Here is a 20,845-nt window from a genome sequence, read left to right on the forward strand (position 1 = left end):
TAAGGCAAAGCTTAACAATTATGTTTAGTTAAAATTTAAAGTACCATAGACGAATTAATTAGGTAACTTTATAATACTTTCTTCAATAATTAAATGATCACAATTGAATTTTAAGTGAATCCAAGACCCTTTATTTGTGTAATAATTAACCGGACTTTGGCCCTACCATCAACTATTACATTTTCAAGGTGAGTAAACTCTTTATTGATTACAACTCTTGTAATTCTTAGTTGAATAATAAACCATCACATGTTTAATTACTTCTCTTTGCTTCAAGGTTCTAAACTCTTTAGGTAACATTGTTGAGCATAATCAATTAAAATTGTAAAACTTGATTTACCCCAAGTCTCCCAAGACATAGAATGACACCCAGCTTTGGCATTACCTATCATAAATATCAAAGGTTTGTTGGGTTTTTAATTGGAAAAGCAATCTCAATATAACTAGGACCTAGATTCATTATGTTGTGATTGTTTAGTGAACTCTAGCGCATCATCAAACAACATAAATAAAATCTAACATGCATAATCTACTAATGCTCAAGATAAAGCATGATATAGTATGACCCCTTAGTCCTAAGAAAACTAGAATTGAAATTGCTCCTACTTGAATCGTCATGGATCTCCATCCATCTTGCTCCTTTGGGCGTTTACTTCATGAGCTTCTTTGGACTAACACTATTTGAATAACTTATCTATTTACTTTAAATAGTTACAAAAATACTCAACGATTCGCAGACCGTATTTAGATTACAAAAATACATCACGATGCGCAGATCTTATTAAGAATCTATGGGCCGAGTCCATATATAGCAACATAATATCATATATTATAAAAATGTCATATAATAAATCACTAAACATGCTTGTCTAAACTACAACATCGAATGTTCTTAATTAAGTCAACGCTTCCTAAAATGCCTTATATTTAAATCATAATTAGATAATATCATATATTATTCATGACTGTTTATAAAATATCATATATTTAATTTAGTCATGAGATAGTATCAAATCATATATTAATCTAGAAGATAAATCATATTTAATCTTCCATGATTATCCTAACTAACTTAGGAGATTCTATCCTAATTACTAGCCAATCAAATAATTTTAAAATCAATTATATCCTAATCTAATTATGCGATGATCACATTATTTAAATCAATTACTATCCTTTAGGAATATGCTCATCCTAATTACTAGCCAATCAAATAATTATAAAATCAATTATATCCTAATCTAATTATGCGATAATCACATTATTTAAATCAATTACTGTCCTTTAGGAATATGCTCAGAATATCCTAATCAATCTTATTCAAAATTAACCACTGAATTATGGATAATTATCAATTTAACAACTTTAAATATGGATAATATCAAATATAACAACTTTTGAAAGATTTGATTTTATCCCAAATAAAAGATTTTATCGAAAATTAAACTGAATTTATCCCAAAATAATTTATAATTATCTTGAAATTTTTTTCAAAAACATATTTTTTTTTTTTAAAAACCGTGCCACACACGCCGGCCACTGTGATTGGCTAGCCAAAACTAGCCACGGTGGCTGGCCGCTTTTCTTGCAGCCACTGCCGTAAGGCAGCAACGTGCAGTAGCACCTGTCGTGCTGTAGTCCACCGTGCGTGGCCAGCCAAGGCTAGCCACGGTGACTGGCCGCCTTACGGCAGCCATAGCCGCATAAGCAACAACATTAGCAACACTGCAGCCGTGGCAGCAGCTGTGCAACGCTTGCACCCTACTGCCCACGGCCACCGGACCTCCTCCCTCCCTCCCTCTAGACTGACCACCTAGTCGGTAATCTCCGTGGCTGCGCCACCCAGCCGCGGATGCTGTGTTTTAACTTAATTTAAAGTTTATCAAAATTAAATTACATCAGTCCATAAAAGTAAAATTAAATCATACTCAACTTTAAAATTAGAGTTCATCATAAATTAATCCCAATTTAATTCTAACTCTTAAAATTAAATCGTTGGTCATACATAAAACATTTTTATGCATAAATCAATCAATTAAATTATGAAACATAAAAAAAAAAAAAATCGAATTAAATCAAAATCAAGCACAAAAATCATATTTTAGGGCTTAGAAATTTTCGAAAAATTCGAAATTAGGGTTCTAGGGTTTGAAATTTTCGAATGAACTAGGGCATAAATCGGTCCTCTTCATGGCTTTTTGAGCATAATTAAATCGCATTTAATCGATTCCAAAAGTTTAATCATATTTAATCTAACTATTGAACCATAATTAAATTAATTTCTCCCTCTTAATTGATTATAAAATTAACGTGGACTTCAAATAATCGTACATTATAATCAAGCGTGTTCATGCAAGAGGCTCTGATACCACCGTAGGAGTTTATAGGTACAATAATGTGGAAAAACATAAATCATATTCATAAAGCACCTAATCCCAAGATCACATGCATAACACACAAGACACATAATTATATCTTTCAAGCGTGAATTCTACGTAGCAATTTGACAGGCAAATCAGGAAGAGAATAAAGCCTCAAGCGTTGCTCCTCTAGTTGGTCCACGGGATTCGAACGACCCGTCCAACAATACTAGATTGGTCGAGTGAAGGGGAGGAACCACGATCACCATCTTTATCGGACAGGACCGACCACCACGAACCACCTTGAGAGGCGCCGGGGCGGAGAGAGAGAGGAGTTTTAACTCTAATCATATTATAATAAGACTAGGTTAGGAAGCCCGAAACCTCTCTAAACCCTCCATATGGTCGACCACTATAGGGGATGAGGCCCATCATGGGCCTCGTCCTCTCGTGTTCGATCTAGGCCCTTTGTATGACCTTAAAGGATCCGTCCAATTGGGCTTTGACCTATTTTACTAGCCCAAAGATCATTAGGTACTCTAGCTATGATATAACGACGACCCAAATGTACGAACTTGATTATCTCCATAGTTTGATCCATTTATATATCTAGTAATTGCACATGACAAAGACATAATTCCTTCAGTTATTACTATGACTTTTCATGGTTTAAATTTAAAAACATCGATTAAAGGTTATCATTAACATAGTATAGAAATATAGTCATTAAGAGCATCTCCAATGTTTTATTATAGGGTCTTGCTTGCAAATTTTAAAAGTATTAAAGTAGTAGCTTGACCATTGGAAGACTTGCTTCAATGAGCAACACTGCTCACTCAAGCAACACTGCTTGAAAATTTGAAGAAAATAATTTTTTTTTTTTTTTTTTTTTTTTTTGGTAATTAAAAAAGTAATGCAAAGTAATTTCCACCAATTGGAATACTATGTGTGTAAAATTTCTTGGCATGCAAAATGCTACGGAGTAGGTAGGTAGAGATTAAAAAAAAATACAGTTTTTAATTTGATAAATATGTGATATGTTTTTTTTTTTTTTGGGTATTATCTCAATTACACTATTTTCAAACATTTTAATTTTTATGAATCAGAAATTGATTTTTAATTTTTTTTGGTTTTATTTGTATAAACTAAAAAGGTAGGAAAAAAAAACCACAATCATCTATGATATACAAGTAGTAAATAAAAAATCACTATAATATTATCCAATAATTTTAATAAATAATAAACATAAAATAAAAAAAATTAAATAATTATTTGATGAGGCAAGCTACAAGGTGTTGTAGCCAACCAATGTGGAACTTTGTAGCTTGAAACCTTTGTAAGATGTTCATAGAACAATAAAGATATCTAAACCAAATACTCGGTTGGTCTATTTGCTAGCTTTGCTAGACTTTATTCGACTTTATTTCATTCAAATCTTTACAACGTTAAAATATATCCGTACTTTATCCAAAAAAAAAAAAAAAAAAACACATCTGTTGTTGTAATATTACTTACTTATCTTCCACAACTCCTTTTTTATTTATATTTTTTATTTTAAATATATCTTGTTCTATGTGTTTGAAATTTGAATATATCTCCCACAAGTTAGTCTACACCTTTTAATTAACGTTTGGTCATTTTGTTTATTTTAAATTAATTATATATGAAAAAATACTTATTTTGTAAAGTTGATACATTAACAAACAAAATATTTAATGTTCCATACTGAACAATATGCTAGATAAATGATGACTGAGAGTGTATAGCTTAGTCCAAACTTTTTTTAATCCTTGATGACATTGACCGTTCATTAAAAATTAAACGTTTCAATAATAGTGCAAGAAATAGTAATGTGACAACATCATTAAAATAAAATTTACTATAAGAAAACATTAAAGATTATTTAGTGCATGCTTTGAAAATCGATAGCAAGCCAAATTACACCTCTACATTGAGAGATAAGAAAAGATATTCATAGAAAACAATTTAATGGTAATAATAATGTGACAAAACTAATTGATTAAGTCAACAATTTCATAAATCTCAACAACATAGATTGCTTCGTATCATATCTCATACGAGATAAGAAAACAAGATACATTGAAAAAAAAAAAAAACAAAGAAAAAAAAAAAACACACACACACACACACACAAGTTGGACCAAACTAATGAAGTGAGAGCAAGGTATGAGGTACTAGGTTGCCAAATTTTTCAGGCTCAAATAATAAAAATATTCCTAAAATTTAATCTGTCAACAGTTAAACTTCAAAAATAACTGATTAGCAAAAACCATGATAACTTTAACTAAGTCATTTTATCTCCATCTACTTTGGTTGTTATAAAGACTCTTTCATATCACACAAAAAACACAACCAAAAAAAAAACCAAACAATATCATTGATTTTGTTTCCAGAAACTCTCTTATCCTTGTATTTTTGAACTTTTGTAAGGCCTGTAAGGGGGTTTGGTGAAATGACCCTTAAGGGTGGCACCAACCAAGCATGTGCCGCGTGCAAACACCAGCGGCGGAAGTGTGTACCGACGTGTGTTCTTGCCCCCTACTTCCCTGCTGATCAGCATAAGGTGTTTCTGAATGTTCACAAACTCTTTGGAGTTAAGAAAATTCAGAAACTACTGCATGTGCTACCCCCAAGCACACATGGTGAAGCAATGACATCCATAATTTACCAAGCAAATATGCGGGATCGTGACCCGGTGTATGGATGTCTTGGGGTGATTAATGCTTTGCAAATTCAATATTGGCAGTGTCTAGCAGAACTTTTTGATGTTCAAAACATGCTTAACATATTCCGCCAGCAACATGAACCCCAGCAACAGATGCCATCAAATGGTCTTTCACAATTAAAAATAGAGATGGCGAACATGGTGCCAGTTTCCCATAGTCACTCGTACTCGAGCAGTAGTAGTCCCTATAATCCTAATCTTGATGTCAAAGAAACACCAGTGAACTCCTTGTGGAACCAACAAGGTGAAGATAATGATCTTAACAACAGTGAGAATGAGAAAATAATGCCTGCACAGTCCAAGCTGGTGGTCACTCCGAAACCAGAGACTGTTCAGAAAGAATCCTTTCAGGATTACAACAACATGCATCAGTACTTTGACACCATTGATGACAGACAATCCTACCTTGATACTAAGGAAGCATATGAATCAAGGTATATAACAAATTACATACTGTATAATATATCACATGTAACATTCATCATGTTAATGAAAAAAAATGCTAGAAACATTGCATATATATAGATTAAAAAAGAACAAGGTATGGCAAAATCTATGCCAGCCGATGACAGAACTCTTTCTGTACTTATTTTTCCATTCGAAGCTAATATCCTTTGTTGAATGTGTATATGCAGTTCAAACTCATCGGCAAAGAAAACAACAAAGTGTAGCTCGCGTTTTGCTAAGAATGAATTTATGAGAGCTGCTTTTCAGTCTTACTAATGTCATCTAATGACATTGATAAGCCCAATTTTGATCTGAGAATATTTTTTCGAGTCTTTTTCTTCTCTAGTCGGGTAAAATTTTGCAATTTTTTTATTTAGTTCACACTTGAGTTATGTTGTGTATGATAAAACTATACTCATTACATAAGCAATTAAATGAAATGAAAGAGTTTATGAAGTTATTTGTTATCTTTTACTTTCTCATATAGCATATTAACATATGGTCGCTATTTGTAAAGATATAAAGACACCATAGTCATAAATTTTTTGGTAGTCAGCAATAGAAACCATTCTACGTTACTGTCATTCATACAGAAAGAATATTATTATTATTTTAGTCGTTGAAGATGATATTATTCATTGGGGATCATCCTAATATCTGATGTCCCGTGAACTCTCAATGTACTAAGGAACATAACTACATAAGAAGTGTACATACGATGTGTAACTAGATACTTCAAGGAAGCATGACCTATAATTATTTAAACAAGATGTCGCCTATTCTATTTCCTCAAAACTAGACGGCTAGACATGTACTCTAGTTGTCTAACCAACTAAATGTGTCAAAATTGGTTGAATCATACATAACATACTATTTACAAGGTTGTTTATGCATTTACTCATTTTCCGTCTTGTATTTAGGGTAATGTCATAGAAGCCGAGTGTTGTAAGATCCACAAAATGGACACTTGTGATGAAGCCAGTGGTAGGCAGCAGTTCCTTTCTTCTCACAATCATTGCATAATATGGCCTGGAGATTTTTTAAGTAAATTATAATTACAGAAAGTATTAATCCAGATGGACTAGTCAAAGATTGCATGCACCAACCTGAGTTCGGCCTACATACTCCTCTGGTATGTTCTCTTCAGCTAAAAGTGCATCCAACATTCCAAATAACACCTGCATAACATCCCAGTTTTTAATAAAATAAAAAGAATTTATAGCCTTACAACTTCGGCAAACAAAACTAATTATTTTACAATTTCAAAATCCACTTACATCTTCAGCAAACTTAACTAATTTATTCCATAGAAAAAAACTTTTGCTTAGGAGAGATATGTACAAAGCGAAATGTTGAGTGTGGCCCAATGTGTTGGTAAATTGTATGTGCACACACATTCTAAAAGCTTCCAAATAAATCAAGCAAGTAAGGTTAATACTTGTTCATGATATATTTGAACTAATCTCCTCTCTTTGTTCTTTTGTTATCTTCTACTTTCCGTTTTGATATTTTTTTAAGCCAAGATTGAACTCAGCAGCACCAACTACTATAACTTGGGTGCACCTAATAGCACGACTTTAAGTCGGTGTAGCCCACAGCACGACTTTAAGTGGGTGTAACCCACATCATGAACTATAAACTTGGGTGCATGAAATAACATAAATAGCACTAGAGGACAGAGGCAAGCTAACACTGAAAGTGGCCAGGTGCAATTTTTTTAAATTGGGCCCTAAAATCATTTCTTTGATGAAAAATATTTTACTAATTATAATAAAATTGGAGAATAGATTTTCTGTTTAATAAGTTTTCTCTTTACTTTGTTTAAGTAATTTCAAAAACCGAGGCCCTTTTCTCTTTACTTTGTCTAAGAGGAATACAAAACTATATCCTCTACGTTTTGTTTCAATATAAGGAGATGGAAGGAAGAGAAGGGAAGAGAAAAGGAGGGGGACAAACTCTTTTGTTTGGGTAAATAATTGGGGGAAGGAAGAGAAAGGGGAGGGAGGGATCCATTTTCCTTCTCTTTATAATAAGCATAATTCCTCCAAATTTAGAGAGGTTTGGAAGGAAAATGGAGCTCACCTCCCCCTCCTTCTTTTCCATTCCCTTTCCCTTCCTTCCCTTCCCTTATTTGCTAATCTAAGTTATTTCTCCAACCTAAGCCCATGTAGTTTATGAAATGACATAGGTCATCAAATGAGAAATAAAACAGTAGTCATTTCATCTATGTCATTTATTGCAACAAATCTATAATTTGTGTTATGGATACACCCAAACTCATAGTTCATGGTGTGGGATGAAACCTTGCACCCGCTTAAATCGTGTTGTAGGGTACAAGCAAGCTATAGTTGGTGTTGTTAAGACCAATTTTGCCTTTTTAATCTTCTTAATTTTGCTTTCAAACTTTTTGTAGTATAGAGAATACTCACTTTAATATCTCCTTAACCCACCACATGATCCACATTTTATTATATAATAATACTGATGTCTCTAAAAAATAAATTCTTCCCTACCCAAAAAGTCAAAAGAGGGACCCATTTTCCACCAATATTTTCAAATTGCTATAGTAAATGAGAAGAATGGAGTACAAGGTTGTATCTTGCAAGAGATTACTTGAAGTTGGAAGCAACTAGAAGAAATGACTCATGAACTTTTTAGAACATTATAGCTATAGTAATGATAACCATTTCTTTCATCCACTATCTTCAACTAGGGCATTCATTCACAAGCCTGAACATGCCATACTCAAACTACAAGCCTTTGTTCTTTGTACATATTATTCCTCTTTGTATGCCATCCACCATTCCACCCAATTTACTAATCCACTTTGCACAACTTCTTTATGAGGTTTTATCTTTTAGATAGTGAGTGTTATTATTGTATGACTTAACCCCTAATATTTCAGGGTTCTTGTACTCTCATATACTATCATATATTGGATTTCCAGGTGCTTATCATCCATGGGTTTTTTTTTCCTCTATTTTCGGAATTTTTAAACATTAAACAATGCATAGCCATCAACTTTTTATAAAATCAACTAACAAGCCATCAAGGCGTTCTTGTGTCCTGATTTTCATGAGGGTATCTTAGCTATATGTTACAATTAAAATATTGATCATACCCCGCATCATACACTAGTGTTATGTTTGTCAACACCATTGCAAGTCCTTGATAGATCACGAAGCTTATTAAGGGTAAAAATATTGAAGATTTTTTTTACCCCTCATGTTTTCTGTAGTCTAACAAGCCTGATTTCACTTTCGCACTTTACTTTGCTTTCTTAACTGATTTATATACACCACTTTCACAAACAGTTTTGAATGATGGTTCATGTTAGCCAAATCCTCCTGGGATTGTGGCTTTGTTGGAGTTGTTGAAATTAAGCCCCTCGAAAGCTTCAGTAACCCTATCTTACAATTATTCCAGTTTATTAATCAGAATCATCTTCCTTTTCCCTAATTTCAGTGTTTCAAAGATATGTTATCTCATAGCAATTACTAGTTTAAGTTGATGCGAACTTTATTTTCCTAACAATTACCTATTACTGCAAAAGAGAACAAATATGAAACTAAGATGTGCAGATTATTCATAAATAGCAACGAAAAATCAGAAGATTTATTAAGCACTAAAGCATATCTCAATCAACCAACTAATGAAAATTTCTAGGCTATGATGTTGCAGAAGTGATTAAAAGATTTAGGTTAAAAAAAGGTAAAAGTAATCTAAGTATAAAAGCTAAACTAAAGCTATTAATTGTTAAAGAAGATTACAAACCTGCATGTCACCGAGCGACTTGCTGCATACTGGACATGTATAGCGTGTGCAAGTGTATTCCTACACAGAAGGTGAAATAATTCAGAATTGTAATGTTGTTTTGGACAAATAAAAGGGTCATGGCGTGTTAACAATTTTTGGTGCCTCACATGAAATATTTTAAAAGTTTACAACTTAGAGGAATGAAATTGTATAGAAATATGTCACTCTTGCATTTTAAGGAAACTCTATAGCAGGGCGGGTTCAACACTTAAACATAACCGTACCAGTTCTGTTAAAATAAACTTATATGAAAAACTGCAAAAGTTATTCAACATATATTATGCAAATAAAAGAACAAACACTTTTTATGTTTTGTGTGAAAAAACAGGTTTCGGCTATTTTACAATGATTTATATTCTAACAGACTAAAGGGCAGACATATTATTCTGATAAATGAAAAGTTTAAAAATTACTTTTCTTTTGTTCAGCTTGAATGTAAGAATGTACAATGTGTTTTGTTACTCTCCACTAACCTTTTTGTCTTTCCGTTTTTCTTATTCACTGGCTAGAGTAGCTACATCAAAATTTAAATCCTGTTTTTACTTTTGATATGTGTGCGACTGTGCGTAAGCCTAATAAGAAGTTTATTTGAGGAAAAGAGAGTATCAATTTATCATAAATTTATTGTTGGCATTCATATTGAGGTATTCTTTATGAGTGTCCTTTTAAAAAATCATCTAAATGTCTACTGAACCAAAAGGAGCACAAAGGAGGCTTTTCAATACCTCAAAGCATGACGAGTGCATCAAATGACCACACGCAAGGGCTTTTACTGGATCACTTGAAGTAAACATGTCCTCATGGCATATAGGACACTTATCCTCGATACACTTCTCCCTGCATACATGTGAGGATGAAAGAGACCGGTTCATGCATGCATTACATTTCATGCAATGGAAGTAGTCAATCCCCAATCCTTTTCCAAGTCGACATAAGTTACAATACGGGCAGTGATAGATCTCCCTGTCTAATAAATTTTGTTAGAGACATCAGAGACCACAGGTTTTAAAATAATAGTCATAGAGTTCTCCCCGGTAAATTAACCTGTTGTCGTCAAATAATCGACAAATCTTGCAATAGTGTCTTGCCATAGAAAACTTGTTGCAGGAAGGAGTCTGGCAATTGGGTCCAATCGGTTGAATTTCTAAGCATATCATGCACATCATTTGGGTTGTGGATTTCCTGCAGAAGAGCTCAATAATTGAGGAAAGGACATTTTCATGAACAAGTGAAGGAAAAAATTATTATAAATTACCTATCCATCATGTGATCAGAAACCTCATCATGGCAGCGTCTGCAAGTGAAAATCTGGTTGCAACAAGCTGCGACAAGCTTGCAATTCTGCTTGTAGTGTTTGCAACCAAGTACAGAGCCTCCTGTGTCTCTATATGAGGGAAATTGACCTGGAAGCCTTCCAGCCTCGCTTGTAATCAAGCCATTTGAATCAGGCAGTGATTGCGCAACCCAATGGCTGATGACAGAGAACAAGCATGAATTAGATGCCACTAACATATATAATTCAGATTTTGAGATGCAATGAGGTCAATAACTTAAGAAAGCCTACTATGAGAATGCAAGAAAAATACTATGTTCACTTAAAGAGAAGTCAAAAGAGAAGATTCCAATTAACAAAAATATCAACACTGTATATCTTTTTTGCCACTGTACAGGTCTTCATTTAAACCCTCTTTATCCTTCAAACAACCACACTTGGGTTTGGAACAGAGATTATGAACAGTATATACAAAGACAAAAGGCAAGAAAATGTGTGGGGTGGGAGACTGAGAAAGTTCAAAAGGAAAGGGTGAAGTTTTCTATGGGTGTGAGTACTGGATCACTGGAATACTCATAATCCTAGTAAAGGTACAAATTAAACCTGACTATAATAGAAGGTTCTTTTCAGATATGGAAGTTTCTACAATTTAAGATAAGTGTTCATTGATCAGCAACGTAGGTATCACATACAAGGGCCACGATATTAAGAATTCATAACCAGGACCCAATAGGATATGAAGATCATACATAATTTACCACCAAAAGAGGATAAAGGCGACTAATTGAAATAAGATAAAGTTTTATTATTCTCACTGCATGGTTTAGATGAATTCGTGTAGCTCATCCCTTGAAAAAGCATAAGAGGGAATAAAAAGAGAAAAGTGAAGGAATGAAATAAAGCCAACCTTGTCCTCAAGTCCTGCATTATTCGTGTTTTTTCATGCAGATCCAAAGAAGAGTCCTGTGACACCTTTCTTATTGCCGCCTCTAGTTCACTTACTGAATTACTGAGATTTCCTTCTCTCTTGTGTTTCTCCGTTTCACCAAAGAGCATTATATTTTCAGAAGATTTGTGCTTCTTGTTTTCCTTATCAAGACCTTCCATTTTCTTAACCATGTTGATGGTGCTGGCCTCGTCGTAAGGAAACTTCACATTTCCAATTTTGGAGTTTTTCCCTCGGTCAGAAACACCCATAGATGAATGCTTCGCAACAAGATCTAGGGAGCCCATTGCTGATGAACCAGGAATTTCTGGTTTCTCTACCTCAGCAGAAACATAGCTCTCCATTCCTTCCCACCATTCTCCTAACCACTCATCAAACTTTGTATATTTTGTAGCTTTGCGCCAGTAGTTCATCACAGCCTGTTGCTCTTCTGATGTTAAACAGGCCATAAGCCATACTATCATTTTTTGCAAAATTTCTGCCCGTGTTCTTCCAAGCATGTACCCTACAATTTTTTCCTGTTCTTCAGAGGAGAAATACTCTCTAAATAAAGGCCAAAGTTCAATCTCTTCCCGATGAATGTGATCATTTAATATCCTCTCCAGCAATTTGCAGCTATCTTGGAGCTTTAAACACAATTGATGATACTCTACACATGCTGGACCTACTTCATTGATACTAGAACCAGAAAGTGTATTATACAATTCAGACATCTGATCCAAAATTCCTGAAACTCTATTAAAGCAATCATCTTCCAGTTTGTGGTCAAGTGAATAAGACTGTGTAAGATTTTGGACCTTTTGCTTAGCCTCCAGAGCTGGAAATGCAACCTGATCCTCAGTTTCACTATGAAGCTCATACAAAGATCGTACTAGACGGAAGTGTCGATTAAACTCCACAAAAAATTCTAGGTTTTTAGATAGCTTATTCGAGTCAAGAACTAGGGACTCAAGGTCTTTTTTTATAGCTTTGTGGAAATAATAAATGTGGTCCATTGGCCGTGGTTCTCGGTGATTAGCAGAAACTGCTTCAAGGGGACATCCAGAAATGTTATACACCTGATTTAAAGCTCGTGAAGAAAACACGAGCAAATTAATGCCACTAGAGTACAATGTCCCATGCTTCTCAGTTCGCTGGAAAGACTTGCTTAAAGCATGGGGAAAGAAGTTGGAGCTGTTAACAGGGATATGATTGGTTGTGGCATTGTGTAATTTGTTTTCAGAATCTTCACTCTGTCTAAACTGCTCAAACATGTAAGATACTCTACTATTGAACATCTCCTGTAAATCTTTTATAGTAAATTTGGCTGAGTAACCTATGCGGATCCACCTATGTAAAAGGGATGCAAAAGGTTTAGCAAAAAAACCAGATTGCTTAATTCCATGTAAAATACACTTCAACTTATCCTTGGGCAAATGAGAAGAAAACCAAGTAGTCACACACTTTAACAGGCCAAGGGGCAGCATACAAAGACTTCTGAAGATTAATTTCTGTTGGGTTTCATAGTCATAGTTCTTGCTGATGGCAGGAAAAACCTGAACAAGCAGTGCGATAAGAACGATCATTGTTTAGTTTCTATTTTAACTGCTGAAATTCTAAAAATATTAGTCAGTATAAATTAACAATTTCAGCCATACATGCAGTACATGAATATATACCTTTGTTTCTTGGAAAGACAAGTGCTTACTAGTCACCAACACTAGATCCTCCATCTTATTACACATCATCTCGAAAAATCTTGGATTGGCAAAATTAATCTGAGTAGCATTGAATATGATCTTCTGAAATCCTTCAATTTCATTTTTGCAAGGAAATGCTTTATATGAGGACGATGTCGGATGTACAGAGATGTCTTCTAGCAAAGGATAAAAGATTCTTTCCAATGCATCACTGCAAATATAAATTATGCTTTGATGAAATACTACCACAAAAAAGGTCTAATAAGAACTCAAGACGGTAAATTGGTTCCAAATATATTTGAAAGTAAATACCTATAAAAAATCAGCACATCTGTTAGGAAGTTGATCCGAACAAGCAATGACGACAATCTTGAGGATTCCTCCGATCCTATTTTATATAATTTGTCCAGAATTTCTTTGAAGTCAGATCTAATGGCAGCATGCCAAAGAAGAAGGCCATCAAATGGGCTATCCTTAAGAACTGACAGCAACTCTGACTGACAATTTTTATCAAAAGAGGTTTTGAGCAGGCTGTCCCTCAAATCATCCACTTCATCAGGACAGTCCTGAGATGATGCCTCAAAATTTATGCAACCTCCTGAAGATGGTTGAGTAGTCTTATCAATCCAGGAAATCACCACCTTCAGAGAATGATTTCTATCATTAGAGTTAGAAAGAAGACTTTAAATAGGAGGTACAGTTCAGTGAGAAATATACTTCTTGTAGCATTTTATCTTGGGGCACAATTTTTTTCATGGTATGTTTCAGATCGAATTGTTCTTCTGGAGCAAGAAAACAAGCTAACCACGGAAAAAGGTCCTCCATGAGCACCACAGGGACGCTACACATTAGTTGCCAAAGGAGGAAACCTTGCTCTTCATCAGAAAATTGGCTTACTAGTAGAGGGAACACCTGCCGTAAGAGTGGTGAGTTACGGTATACAGGTATAGTGGTAAACATAAGCTGACAATTTGACAAACATCATTATGCAATGTACATGAGTGAAAGCTAGCATGCAACTTGAAAAAAAGTTATTTTTATCCATTTACATGTTTGGCCTCTCTTCAAGATGAATTGTTTTTTTTTTTTTTTTCTTTGCATCTCATTAAACCATTTATGACATCAATTCTAAAATCAACAGGAACCTAAAAGGAGAGGAGGCAGGGGATATCGGTCCATTCCAGTACTTAGTGTCCACATAAAATCTAATATATATTGGAATGTCATAGTTAATATTTCCTCCATTCCTTTAATACTACAAGATTGTCGGAGTGCACAAGATTTTAAGTAGAGTGAAAATAAAAAGTGGAAAGACAATATTACAAACTTGTCTATGTGGTTGCAAACTTGCAAACATTAACTAATGAAACAAGTATTAAAAAATAAGAGTATATTGGTATATGCAGTGTGAAAAGACATACTTATATTCTATGAAAGAGTACGTTGCAATATTTGTAAAAATTCCTAAAGAGGTAAATGCAATAATATTAAAGTATTGGTTGGATCCATGGCCCAAACCTTGGCCCTTTGTGCTCTAGAAGTTTCTGAAAATATCAAGAAGGTTTGACTAGAAGCTTTGGCCTATTGTAGTAAAAATGTTTATTTAGGAAAATCCCCTGGAGATTAGAAGGGTCGAAAGGTTCCTCGTGAAATCCGCTTTGACTGTTTAAGTTTCTTTCAGCCCTTTCTTTTTTTTTTTTTTGTTTCCGCAAACATTATGCACTAAGGAACATCCTACAATTCACCCCTCTTGTACTGTGTCATCCGATTAACAACATTTCTTTCGGTATCTACACTTATAATACAAGTCTAAAATAATTTACAAACCCTCCTGATACAACCACATCTTCTTATCCTTTATTCCCTTTTGTATTACCCAAGTTTGTATGTGGCCACCTTAGTTCATAATAGCCCATTTATTCATTGATATGAGTAACCTCTGATATAAACTATTCATTATACAAATACCATCAATTAATTAAATTTAAAACTTTAGATATGGTTTAACTTTAAAAAAAAACTACTACCTCTTGTTGAAAAGAGTACCCATTTTCATCATTGGAGTAACCTATCCATCTTGATAATCCCATTTGATCATCAATATAATCTTATTACTCAATTCATTGTCTTATGTGAAGTGGTCACTAGGAAAGAAAAGATGGGTCCAGAGAGAAGTCACATTTAAAAAAAAAAAAAAAAAAAAAAAAAAAAAAAAAAAAAAAAAAAAAAAAAAGAATAAAGAACTAGAGAAATTGGGGGAAAATAAAAGAGAACAAAAGGAACATTATGTGCATTTCAGGTGGAAAATAGGGAAAACAAATTCACAACTTAGAATTATGATGAGATGATTCATGATGTTTTTATTTTTAGATATTTCTATAATTGTCGTTTATGGTTTTTTAAAAAAAAAATCTATATAGAGGTTATATTTCACTCTTGATCCAAAGTAATTACTCCGTATCTTATCAGATATTTTGGGAATTGGAACTAGATAAAATTTTGAAAAGATAACATGCAATAAATGAATAAATAAAGACTTTTGAAATTGTGTGTTATGAGTTTAGATAGTTACTAGATTGGTGCCGGTAATAATTTTTTTCCCTTAATTAATTGTGATATAATGTAAAAAATGAGACAAGTCACGTAGAATAAACAAATGCAATGTATCCTTTAAAAAAAAAATGCAATGTATATATAAAAAAATAATAAGGAAAAAATTATTAAAACTACAATTGAGAAATAAATTTTTTTTATTGTTGATTAGTTGTGTTGAAAATATTTAAAAGTACTCTCTCCGTCCCTTAATACAGCGCTTCTTTCTCTTTATTATGTGAGGAATAAATGCTAAAAAGAAGCTTTGTATTAAGGGGCGGAGGGAGTTCTATATATTACATTACATTAATGATGCATATTATTCCCAATAAAACTATTGATTACATGACTAAAGGCTTATTTATAAATGTCATTTAATAAACATCAAATTGTTAATCAAACAACAAACTAAAATCTACGGTAAAACTATTAGCACAGCATATAGGTAAATATATAAATTACAAATAATATATCACCATTATATCTAATAAAATAATTTCAATGGAAATAATAATACTAGCTTGGATCATTAATAAAGGCAATAATAATCCATGATTAGGCAACACTAACCTATATCATTAGTAGTACATTTTTAGTTTGTTATGGATTAATGTTTTACATGATATTGTCGCTCTTTGTGATAAAACTGTGCTTAAAGCTATCCAATACTTGTAATTTGATCATTGTTTGTTTTTTTATTCAAAAGTTAATTTGTAGATGATAACTATTTATCCAAATAAAAGGATATACAAGATGTCACTTCAAAATTAAAATTGATTGATATTTTACATTTTTCTAGAATTAGAAATATGATATAGTTTTCGAATTGAACACAACATTTATTTTATAATCATCACTAATTTAATACACCCCCTTAGTCTAAGAAACAGAATATTAGAGGTATTTGAAAAAAAATAAATAAATAAATAAAGTGATATTTTAAAGTGTAGTTGGGGGTAGATCAATCTTATTATTACTTTTCCGGCAAAATTCAATAATACTTTGTTTAAATGATGTCCACGCGGTAATGATAATACCTCGTATTTGAACCAGTGGCTCATGTTTTCTATAATTAAAAAAGAGGTTAAAATAAGATTTTAGGCAAATGTGTACAGAAGAATTAAGAAAACAAAATAAAAATGAATACATTTTATATAAAGAAAATATATAAGATTTAGAATAATATTATTATAGTTGTATTATTATATAAATATTCCCAAAATAAAATATTTTTTTGCTAAAAGGGGAGGGGGGAGTTTTGGAGGAAAAATACAACATCAATAAATGACACATGTCATTCCTGGTGTCTGTTTTGGTATTATGTTATTGATTGACATCATATTATCCATGTAATTGTGCAATCATATGGAATGCTGAGGAAAATATATTAATGCTAATATATAGTTTATTCTAAAATAGTTGAAATATATAAAAGTGAAAAATTGAAAGTATCTTAATCATAATCCAATAGACTTAACAATTTAGAATAATATAGAAATATGAAAGAGGTTAAAGTAATGACAACATGCTAATTTTAGATGCTATAGGTTAAAAATGAAAGTTTTTTTATTACAATGGATACTGTCAAATTTCATACCTGTTGTTCTTCTTTCAACATATGCTGACAAATTGACCCTTGCAGAGTGCTAATGTGAAAGGTAAGTTCTTGAAATTCTTGACATGAATTATCATGGCTCTCCAAAATGCCATTTAGACGGGAAAAAATTGATTCAAAAATGGAATCAATTATATGGTGTTCTAAGTAATATGTACAAGCAATGTTTTTCACACGTGCATCCAAAGCAAAAAATATAACCTGTTGAAAAATAGTAAAGATCAACAATGTTTTGAGCTCAAAAACTTTTTAGGTATAAAACACAAACAAAATCTTTACAAAATGTTAATAGTATATTCTCAGTAACAAAATCTTTACACAAACAAAACCATATAATTTTTTGAATCAATACATTAAACTTATTATAGTATGTTATGTATTCATTTAATCCAATTTCATAGATGGATTTATCATTCATCATTTAAATAGACAAAGTTTCCACCAATAAGATGTTCTTGTAAATTAAATCTTCTAATAAAGATGAAGCCAATAGGTCAAAATCAGTACTCGTATTAACAAACAATATCACATTACTTGGCCTAAAACATCATTTATCAAACCCATCTAACAAATAATCTTAGCATTATAAAATTTTTAGGGCATACAAAACAATTTTGGGATACATGGCAACTAAGTTTACAGTTACACCACACCTAGCCATTATTTTCCACCTTAATTTTCATGCCAAATGAAAATAAAACAATTAACTAGAAACCAAGGAAAATCTGATTTTACTACATACACCTTAATCTACTTATTAGATGGCAGTATATAATTTTGGGATATAATAATTGCATCCTCATACTTGTAAATTGCACTAATACACAAAAATGATTTTGTTTGGGTAAATGGAGATATCAATTATAATCACTTCCTAAAATATTGTGCATTAACACACACACCCCTTAGGGCTTGTTCTGATTTACTGAGCTAATTGAACTGAATATTTTGTGAGAGGAGGAAATTAGGAACAGAACTAAATATTTTATGAGAGGAGAAAATTAGGAACTAAACTGAACTTACGCGGAAGAGAACAAGCCCTTACCTATGTTTTAAGTTAGAATAATTTGTTCGTTTACTCCAAGGAGCTTGATCGCGAAAATTATTATGAAACGGAGGAAGTATATGAAATTATTGTAATCTAAGACCAGATAATTATACACACTTTCTCTATCCACAGAAATTGACTTCAATCAAACAAATTACTCTCCCCACAATTCAATCCAATCAAACAATTCTACCCTAATTTCTCCCCAAATTGCATTGCAAACAAAATCGAGCTAAAATTAGCAATAAGCGAGAAAATTAAAAGGTGAATTATACAGTTTATACCTCATCTTCAGCAGCACAGTGGTACCTAAACACAGTCCTGAAGAACTCAAGCCTCCGCCGAAGTTCAACCGCCGCCGTTTTCCGGCGACGCTTATCACTCTCGTCGTCGTCTCCGGCGCCGGAGACGGCGGCTTCAGCGATTCGCACAAGCTCTCCAAGCTCACCTCTAAACGCTTTATGAAAAAACACAAGAACTCGTATCGGAGCGCCGGAGCTCCGGTCGCCGGAAAATAATTCCGGCGACGGCGAAGAGGAGGATTCTTCACCTCCCATGCGCTGTGAAAGAAGAAAGAGAAAGGCATGAAAAAGAGAAGGTTGATGCTCATATACTAGTAGCTACTGAAGAGAGAGAAAGTTACTTCTAAAATAGTTTTAATTTTTGATTTTTGATTTTTTGAATTTTAAATTTGTTTTGTTTGTCTTTGTTATGTTACTGATTTTGCAGATTAATAAAGTATTAGTCGTAGTTAATTAATTAAATTGGGGTTGTAATTAAAGAGAGAATGAAGACATTAGATGTCGTTTAGTGATATAATTGTTGGTGATGATGAATGATTAAGACTGCCCGCTGCCCGGAAGTCTACGGTTGACTAATTGTGGGTTTGACACTTTGTTGCGTTGGCCAAATGGTGAATGTTTATTTTAGTAACTACCTAATTTTCTTTTGTGTATGGAGTTAGTTACATGTCTAATTATACTATTTTTGATGCAAATGTCTAATTATACTATAAGCCATATTGTCTATAAATATGCTATCATTAAGTATAATTTTTTAATATACAAAGGAGTTGTCAGTGATTATCATTAAGCATAAATCATAAAACTTAAAAAGTTGGCATTGGAAAATTATATATTGAGATTATTAAAAAAAAAAAAAATTATAATAAGTATTTACATGCGCTTATCCTTTGTATAAAGCACCAACATTGGTCAATACATATGTTTCGCTGAAAAAAAGATTAAAGTGACATATGTGAATAATGTAAAAGTCAAATAAGTCTAACACTTGATAATGTAAAAATTAAGTAAATGAAATAACAAATTTTCATGAATTTTGCTTTGAACATAAATGTATATTTCTTCGCTACATCTAAGTGCCTCGAATTGAGTTTTTGTTTGCAATCTTCACATATTCCATTGTGATTAATATAAGTGATTTAGAAAGAAGGTGTAAAATCTTATTAAATACGTCTTAAAGTATACTTTAAAAAGTACTAACTTCTTATAAATTATACTTATTGATAATTAAAGAAACTATAGAAAATTATATAGTAGCATGTTTACCCAGACAAAGGTACTTGTGAATAATAGAGGAAGTATATTCATAATTTTTCTACCAAAATTATTGTGAAAACTATTTAATTTGTAATTTTGGGAGCATAATGCACATTCTAATCCTGAATGTGGAACATAATTTTTATAAGGATGTAACTTTATAGAGTTGTCGTAGGGTCATAGGAGTATAGACATGGCCATATGGGGGTTACATGCAAGAAAAAGTTCTCAAAAAAAAAATGAAAATTTTGCAAAAAAACCACCTTTTAAATCTTGTTTTTTTGCAAATAACCACCTTTTAAAAAAAATGTTGCACAAGACCACCAATTTTAAAAATTTTGTTGCAAATTACCACTTTTTTAGCCAAATTATCAATTGTTTTACATTGAATTGGTGGTAAGTTGCAACAAAATTTTTAAAATTAGTGGTTTTTTGCAACATAATTTTTAAAAGGTGGTTAAATGCAAAAAACAAGATTTAAAAGGTAATTTTTTGCAAAATTTTCAAAAAAAATAAAAAATCAAAAATCAAATTTAATAGAAGTATAGAGGAAGGTACGGACTGATATCACTGTATTAATTGACGTACAAAAATTAGACTTTGAGCAATAAATTAAAGGTAAAATTTATAAATTGCTAATTTAATTTAAATTGCTCCTCTAAGACACGTATGTAGAAGAAAATTCCTGATTTCACGCAACGTATTTAGTTTTTATGTACACAATTGGAATTCGGAAGTGGACACATTATTTTGATAAAATGATA

General features: G+C 32.5%; 2 protein-coding genes across 3 annotated transcripts; one reads left to right on the forward strand and one right to left on the reverse strand.

Moving 5' to 3' along the window:
• The first annotated feature begins 4,833 nt into the window (after positions 1-4,833).
• LOC145597125 (LOB domain-containing protein 27-like) lies at positions 4,834-5,829 on the forward strand. The gene is made up of 2 exons (XM_081653292.1): positions 4,834-5,540; positions 5,742-5,829. The coding sequence occupies exons 1-2, from the start codon at positions 4,834-4,836 to the stop codon at positions 5,827-5,829; spliced, it is 795 nt and encodes a 264-aa protein (XP_081509418.1).
• A 320-nt stretch (positions 5,830-6,149) lies between these two features.
• On the reverse strand, positions 6,150-19,162 carry LOC145597568 (zinc finger protein BRUTUS-like At1g18910). Of its 2 annotated transcripts, XM_081653763.1 has the most exons (12): positions 18,807-19,160; positions 17,457-17,675; positions 13,985-14,179; positions 13,580-13,908; positions 13,247-13,478; positions 11,550-13,123; positions 10,625-10,840; positions 10,414-10,551; positions 10,095-10,332; positions 9,328-9,387; positions 6,660-6,731; positions 6,150-6,582 (listed from the first exon to the last, which is right to left on the reverse strand). In XM_081653763.1, exons 1-12 carry the CDS (start codon positions 19,077-19,079, stop codon positions 6,481-6,483), a joined length of 3,648 nt encoding a protein of 1,215 aa, XP_081509889.1. In that variant the 5' UTR covers positions 19,080-19,160; the 3' UTR covers positions 6,150-6,480. The 2 variants fall into 2 exon arrangements, with proteins under 2 accessions (XP_081509889.1, XP_081509890.1); XM_081653764.1 differs by lacking the exons at positions 6,150-6,582; positions 6,660-6,731; positions 9,328-9,387 and having other exon boundaries at positions 10,161-10,336; positions 18,807-19,162.
• Positions 19,163-20,845: the final 1,683 nt, after the last annotated feature.

The sequence above is a fragment of the Chenopodium album genome, chromosome 20 (assembly GCF_948465745.1).
Source record: "Chenopodium album chromosome 20, dcCheAlbu1.1, whole genome shotgun sequence".
Classification (NCBI taxonomy): Eukaryota; Viridiplantae; Streptophyta; class Magnoliopsida; order Caryophyllales; family Amaranthaceae; genus Chenopodium; species Chenopodium album.

Coding starts and splice junctions, on each gene's coding strand:
- LOC145597125 (XM_081653292.1), top strand. CDS start 4,834: ATGACCCTTAAGGGTGGCACCAACCAAGCATGTGCCGCGTGCAAACAC. Junction 5,541..5,741: donor AAGGAAGCATATGAATCAAG/GTATATAACAAA, acceptor GTGTATATGCAG/TTCAAACTCATCGGCAAAGA.
- LOC145597568 (XM_081653763.1), bottom strand. CDS start 19,079: ATGGGAGGTGAAGAATCCTCCTCTTCGCCGTCGCCGGAATTATTTTCC. Junction 10,841..11,549: donor ATGCAGGACTTGAGGACAAG/GTTGGCTTTATT, acceptor CTCTGTCATCAG/CCATTGGGTTGCGCAATCAC. Junction 10,552..10,624: donor TCTGATCACATGATGGATAG/GTAATTTATAAT, acceptor GCTCTTCTGCAG/GAAATCCACAACCCAAATGA.